Genomic DNA, 11,579 nt, shown 5'->3' on the forward strand with positions numbered 1-11,579 from the left:
AGGAAGTTAAACTATCGAGCAGCAAAGTGTTGCTGTCAAAGAAAAATGAAGAATGAATAGTATTTTCAGGTTCTTCATAAAAGCAGATTAAGACGGACCCGTGAGAAGGAAACATTGGACCCCAACCGTGTAGCAGCCAAACAAGTGGAGAAGTGCTTAGTGTTATTTTGAACAGCATAGCACATATATTAGTGTCATCATTAGTATTTAGTATGCCACTGTAAAAGTTAATTTGTTTTTGTTGTGTTTTTTTAATTTAATTTTCTTTTGACAGACAAATTTAAAATGTCATAATGCAGAATAGTACATAGTAAGGGAGCACATGAGTAATTTTACAACAGAATGGAAGAAAGAAAAAATAAAATCAGTGTGAAACGTAAAATTACAAATTAAATGAAATGTAGAAGTTTGGTCTTGATTACCAAATTTATTGTTAAGTTTAAACATTTTTTCATAAATAATTATTTAGTTGATTGCAAGATTACATAGAAATATCCACATTTTTACAAATATTAATGTTTTCCTTTGTTTGGTTAAAAAAAAATCTAACAATAAACAAAAATGCACTCATGAAATAAGTGTTTTTATAATATCAGTATCTTCATCACAGGATGAGCAAACACTGGGGTGAAAATCAAAATGACCTGAGAACCTTCAGTGAACCTCCTTCATTTTTCGGTAGAACAGGACAGGATTTTAGGCATCTTTCTTAGTTTTAAATTCTTTTTTAAATTCATCATACGTTTTAAGAGAATGGATGTAATTGCATAGTAAAGGGGTGCTGAATTTTAAAATTGGATGGTTTAAAGTTAACAAAGTCCTGATCATTCATAAAAACAATGTCATTTCCAGGATTCTGCACCTTTTGTGGCCAGCTTTCTGTTTCTGTTTAATTTCTGTTCTGAAAAGCAGAAAGCAGCATACTACATACTTTATAATTTGGCCAAATCATTCCACACTTGTATTCCTATGTTACTAATCTATTTAGTGTGTAAATGTACAGCGCTAAGTAATGTTTTTGATAAAAGTCTCTGACTGGAGAAATGCTATTTAAAAAGGGTCAGATAAAGTATGGCTGGTAATGTAGCAGAGTGTTTAATTGTTGTGAGTTTTTAGTTATGAGGTGTGTCTTTTTGTAGACTGAAGACAAACCTCTCCTGTCCATCAACATGGATGGCGGCGTTGACCGAAGGGAGTGGACTCTGCAGCATCGCAAAGCTGCTGACATCTCTCTCACTCCTCCACAGGCTGGTCTGGATGCTGACTGTTTGGATGTTAATGTCAAGGGACCTGGTAAGGGAAGAAAAATGGATGGGTGGAGGGGGTTCTGCTGATGATGCGGGCAGCTGAATTCTGAACCAGTTGATGTTTATGTGGGGGATTTGTGTGTGAGGCCAAATGACTGAATTTCTCCATCTGCAGATGGATTTACTCCTCTGATGCTGGCGTCGCTGCGTAATGGTGGAGGGCCAGACTGCAGCCTGCATGGAGAAGAGGAGGAAGAGAGTGGGGGAGATGAACCGGGGCCGAGTGTCATTTCAGACCTGATCGGTCAGGGTGCTTCTTTGATTTCTCAAACTGATCGCACGGGAGAAACGGCACTCCACCTGGCAGCCCGCTATGCCAGGGCGGATGCTGCTAAGAGACTGTTGGATGCTGGAGCAGATCCCAACGCTCATGACAACATGGGTAGGACTCCGCTGCACGCCGCTGTGGCAGCAGATGCACAAGGAGTTTTTCAAGTAAGACAATGCTCTAATCAGAGGGGCATACATTTTTATATGATGACTTTAGACCAACCACCATTAAAGGGGACCTATTATGAAAAACAGGTTTTTTCTTGCTTTCACATCTATAAAGTGGTCTCCCCTCAGCCTGCCAACTCAGAGAAGGAGGAAAGCAACCAAATTCTGCAGTGTCTGTACAGCCGTCCGGATGATCCATCCAGTATGATGTGGATCTACGAGCCGTTCAGATTCTGCTCCTGTCGTTACGTAACAACGGGCGCGATTTACATCGGTTGTCCTCCGATGAGTGAAACCACACCCACAACACCCCGGTGTGAGCTTCCGCCATTTTTCCGTAGCGGTGTATCGCGTCATTCAGGCAGCCAATCAGCACAGAGCCTCATTATCATAGCCCCGCCCACTCAGAATCCTGCATAGATAATGAGGTTAGAGAATGGGAAGATAAAGACATGGCTCAGAGGCTGAATTTCTAATTAATTAGCAAAAACAATCAAAAGCTTGTTTTTAAGACATTCAAGGCCTGTTTAAAATAGGTATTAGATGCCACAATAGGTCCCCTTTAACATACAAATTTAAATTGTATCAAAGGTCAAACGAATGATTTAATTATTCATATCTTGTGTATTACGCCAGATTCTCATCCGTAATCGTGCAACGGAACTGGATGCAAGGATGAACGATGGCACGACCCCACTGATCCTGGCAGCCAGACTGGCTGTGGAGGGAATGGTGGAGGAACTGATCCACTGCCACGCTGACATCAATGCTGTGGACGACCACGGTGAGAAAACAACCATTCTTCATTGCTGTCTGATGTATAAACTACAGCAAGCTCAGACAGGCGTTTCTGTGACTAATCTTTCAATCTAATAATTAAATCCATTCATCAACTAGTGTATGCCAGTGTATTAGGGGTGTAACAATATATCGTGCCACGATATTTCGCAATACAAAAACGTCACGATACGTGTCGTGGAGGTGACAAACTGTATCGCGATATTGAGTCATTAATATGAATCTATTGTGTTGACTAGAAACGCACAGCGTATTTGTGCCGACCGCGCCTCGACCCCCGGACCAAAATCTTAGTACGCTCAGAAGAAACTAGTACCGTTTTGAGGTCCCGATCACGGGGCTCTTGGGGGGTTTTGAGCTCTGAACTTTTACTTATGTAAGGCTGGTGTAGAGTTAAGTCTTACTTTATTAAATTAAACCTTTTTGGGGTGGTGAGTAGGATAAACACGGGGACAACTTCTGCTGAGTTCCAGTGTACTTTAATGTCCCTCAACAGCGTAGGATTTTAGAACATCAACACAGCACCTAGTGCCGTACTGTGGCGTATCACTCCGCCCAATCTAAAACAGACTAATCACTACAGATAAACTGACTAGTGTCATTATAGTCCCTGATTTACATCAGAATATAAAGAATAGATTTATAAAATAATGAACCCTGAATTACCAAAATAACCTTCTTAACAAAAATAAATCTCCTCTTACACTTATAAGGTGAGCATGAATCAATCTTTTTTATGATGTAAAATTGTATGTATTTATTTACTTTATTTTATAATTTTTTTATTTATTTAATTTTAGTTGTTAAATTTCTGGAAAAGAAAAAAGTTAAATCATACACGAGAGAAACTATTCAGTTTGTGGCTAAATATTTTTACTTGTATGAAACTGAAGATGCATAATGCAAACCTGACATTTACTTTTAGTTCAGTTTGTGGAAAATGGTTGGCCTGGCTTTCTCTTTAAAACTTAAACAGTTATAAAGCATTACAAACTGTAACAATAGGGCAAACACACAGCATTGTTTTGTATTTTGTGTCTTTCAAATAAAAGACCATTTTTTCCAGTCACATGTTCCTCATTCAAGGTTGTTAAAAAAATACTGCTATAATATCGTTATCGTGATGTCAATATCGTGTATCGTACCGTATCGTGAGATTAGTGTATCGTTACACCCCTACAGTGTATGTACACTTAACAGGCAGAAAATAATGACAATGCTTTTCTGGTTAACATGAACATCTTCCTTTTTGCTTTACCCCACCATTTTAGGCAAATCTGCTCTGCACTGGGCAGCTGCAGTTAATAATGTGGAAGCCACTCTTGTGCTCCTGAAGAATGGGGCCAATCGTGACATGCAAGACAATAAGGTTTGTTGTGTATTCAGTTATTCTGCTTTTGGTACTTTTTGCTCTAAATATGAATTCTCCTTATTCATGGATATACAGGAGAAAAAACTCAAAACATTTATTCAGATATACAATTAATCAATTATTTATTAAAACAGCACCAAGTAAGTAATGCACATTCAAATAAATATTTCATTTAAGAGCCGTAGCATTACTGTACAGTCATACTATTTTATTTCTCAAATATCTTAAAGTATGGAGCTGACTTATGTAGGTTCTCTAGGACAGTGGTCCTTAACCTTTTTTCAGTGATGTACCCCCCGTGAAATATATTTTCAGCCAAGTACCCCCTAACCAGCGCAAAGCACTTTTGGTTGTAAAAAAAAGACCTAAAACAGAGCACCGTGCCATCAGTAACTGATTTATTAAACATAAAAATATTGCTGCTACGCTTCAACCACGACTCCATCGTTGGTCCAAGTGATTGACAGGTGAAGCCAGGCGGCATTTGACAGGTTAGGTGGAACCATCCTGGTGTGGGGGATACTCTGGGGTTTTAGGATAATACGTTGAATAGCCTACTCCTGAAGATAAAATTCATTTTATGAATTTAGACGTATATTTTCCTCAATTATTTATGAAATATTTATTTTTAAAGGATTTTTGCATGGATGCTACTTTTTAAATATATGTATATTTTAAAATCTCACGTACCCCCTGGAGTGCCTTCACGTTCCCCCAGGGGTACGCGTACCCCCATTTGAGAACCACTGCTCTAGGCTGATGCTGATTTTTCTAGGAATCAGAGCCGATGACCAGCTTATGAAGCCAAAACAAAATAGGTTGTCACTGTAAGCCGGGCTTACATTGCACATTTTAAATTAAAAACAAAAATGATGCATGACAGTATACTGTATAAACTGAATGTTAATGACTTGGTAAGAATGAGGCGCTTTCCTGCTGTTTAAATGAGCCTTTCAGACATGGTGCATTGATGGTGTTTTGCTGGGTTTTTTCCAGGAGGAGACCCCCTTGTTTCTGGCTGCCAGAGAAGGCAGCTTCGAGGCTGCGCAGGTTCTTCTCGACCACTATTCAAATCGTGACATCACTGATCACCTGGACCGACTTCCTCGCGACACTGCTCAAGAGCGCATGCATCATGACATCGTCCGTCTACTGGACCAGTACAACTTGGTTCACAGTCCACACAACGGGCCTAACCACATGGCTGGAGGAAACTCCGTCATGTGTGGAGGCAACGGAGCAGGCTTCATCAACATGCGTGCCGGACAACAAGGCAAGAAGAGCAGGAGGGGTGGAGGTGGGGCGAAGGTGGGAGGAGTTGGTGGGGGGGTGAAGGAGCTGAAGGACATGAAGGCAAAGAGAAGAAAGAAGCCTGCTGGAGGAGAAGGGCCAGGTCTGGGTGCTGGAGTGGCAGCAGGAAATGCAGCAGGAACAGGCGGAGGCACTGCTAATGGGGTAAAGTCAGCCGGAGGACTTCCGGAGAGCTCTGTTACTATGTCACCCGTTGACTCGCTGGAATCACCACACTCGTACACGGGGGACATTTCTGGCTCTGTTTCCACCACAGCAAACTCCCCCCCTCTTCTGAGCAGCCCCACCTCCAGACCAATCCTCCCCCCTGTGAGCCACATGCTGGGCCAGCAGCAGGGCTGGGTGGGCATGAGCAAGCACGCCTACGGCGGCCACATGTTCGGCCTCATCGCGCATCAGATGGGGGGCTCGCACTCCGGCATGGGCCAACACCACGGCCAGGGCCCGATGCTGACTCCCATGAATGTCACGGTGAGCAGGGAGCAGCTGCCACCCATCGTCACGTTTCAGATGATGCCCCCCGGAGCCGGCCAGGCCATGCTGAAGCAGCCGCAGGGAGGGCAGGTACAGGTCACGCAGTCCCAGGGGCAGAACACCAGCCAGGGTCACTCCCAGCAGGGGCCCAGCCACCTCCACTGCAGCCAGGCTATGATGTACCAGGTGCCTGAGCAGATGGGTATGACACACGGGCTGGCCCACAGCATGCAGCACCCCCATACAGTCAACCACAGCAGCCACGGAGGGATGGAGGGCCAGTCTCGACCCGTCCCCTCCTATCCTCCCATGCCGAGCCCCGTGGATAAATACCCAACGCCCCCCTCCCAGCACAGCTACACCACCGCTGGCTCGGAAGGCACCACACCCGGCCACTCTGCCCACCCGGCTAGTGAGCACCCGTATCTCACTCCTTCACCCGAGTCTCCAGACCCGTGGTCCTCGTCTTCGCCACACTCCAACTCGGACTGGTCTGACGTCACCACCAGCCCCACTCCTCTGGGAAACTCCCACCACGCACTGCCACCATCGCACCACACACACATTCCAGAGCAGGCGCAGATGCAGCCGCAGTCGCAACAGATGCAGCCGCCTTCTCAGCAGCCCCAGCTGGGAAACATGCAGGTGTTTGCGTAGGCCTGCCCGAGGAAGGAAGAAACAGACTGACCATGGGGTTGTTATATACCAACACAAAGTAACCAAATCTGTGGCTTTTAATTTCTCTTTGGACTTTACTGTAATAATCTTTTTTTATATTCTCTTCTCCTCTTTGCACTTAAGAAAACCATGTATAGTTTCTATAACAATATCAAGTACTACAGGCCTGAAGTTGAAAGTTCTCATTACCAGAGTACACGAACTCAAAACAATCCATCACAAACTCAAACAATAAACTGTATAGTTTTCTTTGATCCCAGCCGAGCATCCTCAACTCTCTGCTGGCTCTGTAAAGACTTTGCGGTGGATTCCTTGGTACCATACTTGCAGAATAATAACCACTGGTACCCAAACAGAGAGCATCACTTACAGCTTCTGTGCTTATTGCGGGATTTGAAAGGAACTGGCGACCAGATGGTCCACAGCTGCATCAGAAAAACAGACTGGTGATGTGGACGCTGACGCAGGACTGCCACTTTCAGACACTGATATTACCAGCTCTGGATAATGTTGTCATTTCTGTTTGATACAAGTGTTCATTATGTGTTGTTCAGTGTAATAATCCTGCCATTACTAACTTGGTTACTACCATTCACTCTACTCTCTTCAATTCTGTCTGTCACAATCGGTTGATTTGTATTTTTAATCGGTTTTGCTTTATTCACAAAGCAAAACCGCCTGTTGGTTCTCACTTAAAAAAAAATGTTTTTCACATACATTGTTTTATTGTGCTAAATTTTAAAGAGAATTTGGATAATAACAAATATAAATGCAGATAAAAAAGGCTCATTTAAACCAATAATGCAGCATCCTGTTACAGGGGCTTATGCCTCTTGTGTAAACATTTTTAGTGTAGCTAATGTTTATTCAATGTTACTTGTCTGCAGACTTTGAAAGTCAATGAAATGCAGGTTTTGACGTCAGCACGCTGTGCTTGCAGTCTGTATGGGGTGTGATACTCTTGTTTTGAAGGCAGGATACTGGTTACTGTTACAGAAACAGATGTGGAAACCAAACCGGACTTTGTACAGGTGTCTTTCTGTACAGAGCATCATTATTCTCGAAGTGGCTAAGGGATTAATACAATATTTTATGGAAAGGCATACATTGGTTTTGTCACGCTCATCATTGCTGTTGTGTCACCAGCTTTAATGTTTTATATTGGAATGTACATAAACGTCAAGCACACTCTGCTTGACTTCTTAAAATGTCTGTTTTTGTATAAATGCTGTTCACACTTCCTGAATGATTCTGAACGTTACAGAGCTGCACGTTTCCACCTGTATGCTGCTTCTTCTCTCACTAGTTTAGTTCCAAAATGAAATAACCAGTTCTGCTTCGCTACAATCAGTCTATGTATGCACTTTCTGTAATCATCAAGATTCATAACAAAGTCTGAAGATGAGCAAGGAGAAGGTGGTTTTTTTTTAATCTTATGTCATTAAAAGCCCCTTTCACACAGCCAGTTCGAGGCGGGAACGTTGCGCCTTTAAGCCGCCTCGCTGTTCTGTGTGAAAGTCACGGAGGCGGAATGGGGGGGCCAAGTGGCCCCACCAATAAGCCGGCAGCGGAGGTAGTCACAGAGCCGTCACAGAGACGAAACGGGGTCTGTGTGAATGACACAGCCGGCATGCCGCTGACATGACGGTCGGACTGACGCTGTCGTCACGCCTCTGATTGCGGAACGCCGGCATGCTGTGTGAATTTACAGACGGGAGCGGCGTTATGCCGGCGTTGTATGGTTCTGTGTGAACCAACAAAGGCGGCGTATTGGCAGGACTTCTTTACACCAATATTGCGGAATCTCTGTGTGAAAGGGGCTAAAGTTGATGTTCGGCATAGCTTTGAGCAACTGCTCAATAAATATTGACAATCATTTACTGTTTAACTGTTGACAAATAACAAAAAGGAAGATCGGCGTATCTAAAGACCAAATTTAGTTGCATTCAGCCAAAAAAAAAAGTTCATGTTGTCTAAATATCAACCAGTTGTTTTCAAAAATCTTGAAATCACATACATTATGTCCAAACCAAAATGTTGAATAACCATTTGCGTGTTTGTCTGTGTCAACAAACCAAATGTTCACATTTTGTCAATGTTACCTGACTCTTCATGTCCTTGATCTTAATTTCATAACGTTCCTAGTTTTCCAAACACGTAAGTGCACATTGAGATGTTAGTCGACATTTTTGTGAATCACATGCTCTCCGGTACAAAAACAAGGCTGTGTCTATATTCTGTATATATATTTTTTTATGTTTACCTTACTTTATTTTTTATTTTTTAACCAAATAGCCAATAATATACATGGAATATGAAGTAGTTTTTGCCATATTTGTATAAGGTAGAATTAAACTGATTAAAGACATTCTCTGTTCTGAAAAAAAAAAACAAAATCAGCCAAATTTGTTTACTGAAATAAAGCTCAGATCTTCATAAATTCGTGAAAGTGTTTTGTCTGCTTAAAATATGTTTTCCGTTAGTTTTAATAGTTTCTCATGATGGTGTTGGTTTGAGACCTTTTTTGAAATATTAACTTAAGACATCAACTTAGAGCTGTCTTTTACATTTCTTGCATTTTTAATTGCTCTAATTTTTCCTTAAAATATATAAAAAGAAAAAGAAAACTGGTTTTAAATAAGTTGTGATTGGATTTTGGCTCCTTAGCAGCACTTTAACTTCTTCACTTTTATCTGTGTAAATTCACTGCTCCAAAGTAATTATTTTTAGCCCGGTTTCACAGACAAGGCTTATATCAAGCCAGGAGTAGGCCTAAGTCAGACTAGTAAAGCTAGGTCATTTAAGTGGCTTGCATGAGCGTGGCTTATATTTGTCTTAGTTAGTCCCAGACTCTGGAGTCCTGGAGTAAGCTTAAATGAGAACGCCTCATTAGCCTAAGTGGGAGCTCAGTCTGTTAGCCTAATGGTGCTCACAAAAACCTGGAACGGAATTGAAGACAGTTTTTCTGGAGGGAATTTTGACACCAAACATGGTTGAAGCTAAAAGAACACGCCCAAAGAACTATACTATGTATGAAAAAAAAACTCTACTTAAACAAATTTTGGGAAATCATGATGTTATTGAAAGTAAAGGGCATAGTGCTGCTGTTGAACATAAGAAGAACAATGCTTGGGCTGCCATTTGCAGTGAATTCAATGCAAATAAAACTGTAACCACACTTTTGTATCCAAAAGTGTTCTCTTCCCAGAGGAAATGATTCTAACCCTGGTGGAAGAGCCAGTGCACAGTGACTGTGCACCCTCCACATCTGGCATGGCATCCCAGAGAAAAGATGCTGCCAAAACCTTCCAGCAGAGACCAAAAAGGATGTCAATGCATGAAAAGTTAGCCTTAGAAGTTCATGAGCAGAAAATGAAATATCTGAAAGAAGAGCATGACATGAAAATGAGAATTCTACAGGTCGAATTGGATATGAAATTAGAAGAGAGAGTTGTTCAAAGAAAGATGCATGCGATAGCTATGTAATGTAATGAAATACACTTGACAAGAGTGTGAGTATTGTAGTCACCACAACCTAAATTTTAGGACAGCCTTGGTTGAGTTTCTCATTTAATTTTTCAGCACATTATTGCACTGCAATATTGCACTGCAATGTGAAAGCAGCTCTGAGTGCAAGTCCTCGTTGGACTGGCATGGACACATCTGAACCCTTCTGGTCTTCCATTGGAGGGTCAGGACAATTATACTGCTTTAGGTAGTTGTGCAGCTTCAGATAGTTGTGCAGAACAGTTGTAGCAATGATCACCTTGCAGCATCTTCTTGGCTCAAAACGAAGTGTGTTGCATAAACACTGGAATTGATTTTTCCACACTCCAAACATACGCTTGACCATCCCCCTAGTGCGAATATGAGCTCTGTTATATCTTTGCTGCTCAGTTGTTGTGGGATGTGGCCAAGGTGTGAATAAATAGGAACTCTGCGCATATGTACTGTCACCAATTATTATTCCGCTATGTTGCCCTCTCTCAAACTGAGCACACAATGAAGAGTTGTGAAAAATCCTTGAGTCATGTGTTGCTCCCTTCAAACGGGCAACAATGTTTGAAAACTCTAAATTGGGAGTTCATACAGCCTGAACATTGATGGAAAACCAGTTCTTACGATTCCTGTACTCCTCAGCATCAGGAGTTGATGGACACTTGATTTCAACATGACATCCATCAATACAGCCAATCACTCCTGGGAAGTTGCCATATTCGTAGAATCGCGATTTATAGTTGGCTTGCTCAGCAGCATCAGGGAACTTAATGTACAGATTTCTCAGTTCACAAATGGCACTGCAGACATTGTGAACTATTCTACACACTGTTGCTTCACTGACACCACACAATCACCAGTTTCACGATGAAAGGTTCCAGATGCCAAGAATCTCAAAGTGATCAGAACTTGGAGATAACTGGGTACAGGCCTTCCTCTTTGAGACATGGAGGAAAGTCTAGGCTCAAGCAAAGTAATTATCTCCAGTACATCTTCTTTGTACATACGAAAGCGGTCTTGGAAAGTTATTTCATCAAACTGATTCAATGGATTACTCCTATCCACAAGTATTTGTCTGGCTAGCCTCTGTAGCGAATATTGGTCTTCATTTAGATATTCCAAATACTCCATGCTCCCAAACCATCTGTGCTCCCTTTCACAAAAAGTACTAAGCCGAAGTTAAACCTGCCTCTTTGCAGGATTAATATAAACTTCAATTTAGTCCTAGAGTAGCTCTAATCCACCCTCTTGCAATTGGCTTTGTTTAATCCAGAACAGACTAAATCTATGACTATTTTAAGATATGTTTGTGCAAGTGACTTAAAGTTAAGCCAGCTCAAACAGCATTTTAGTCTGAGACTAGGCTTAAGCCTTGTCTGTGAAACCGGGCCTTTATGTTAATGAGAATCTGAAAAAATAAAACAGAAGTAGTTTTTATGCGGTAAATAAATGTTTGATAAAAGGTATGTTCTTATACATTTCACACATAGGTCACTACGGAAAAAGAAAAAGGAAATTACATTTAGATGAGCTTATGAAGCACATTAGCAAATGAAGAACCCCCAGCATCAACGATTGTGATTTTTAAATTATTTTTACATTACAATAGAATTTTCATTAAAAAAAAAATAAACATGAAATAGGATAATCAATTTGCTTAGTGTTTTAATTCTTAGGACACCGCCTCCTATCATCACTTACTT

At 41.5% G+C, this 11,579-nt stretch overlaps 1 protein-coding gene across 1 annotated transcript in view; it reads left to right on the forward strand.

Moving 5' to 3' along the window:
• The window catches only part of notch2 (notch receptor 2), a 56,200-nt gene extending 49,693 nt beyond the window's left edge, over nt 1–6,507 (forward strand). The window contains exons 31-35 of the mRNA XM_061737668.1: nt 1,140–1,293; nt 1,423–1,742; nt 2,382–2,529; nt 3,815–3,912; nt 4,912–6,507. Of these exons, the coding sequence (XP_061593652.1) occupies nt 1,140–1,293; nt 1,423–1,742; nt 2,382–2,529; nt 3,815–3,912; nt 4,912–6,357 (2,166 nt within the window). The 3' untranslated portion in view covers nt 6,358–6,507. The remainder of the gene's footprint in view (nt 1–1,139; nt 1,294–1,422; nt 1,743–2,381; nt 2,530–3,814; nt 3,913–4,911) is intronic.
• The last annotated feature ends 5,072 nt before the right edge of the window (nt 6,508–11,579 follow it).

Source organism: Cololabis saira, chromosome 13, assembly GCF_033807715.1.
Source record: "Cololabis saira isolate AMF1-May2022 chromosome 13, fColSai1.1, whole genome shotgun sequence".
NCBI lineage: Eukaryota > Metazoa > Chordata > Actinopteri > Beloniformes > Belonidae > Cololabis > Cololabis saira.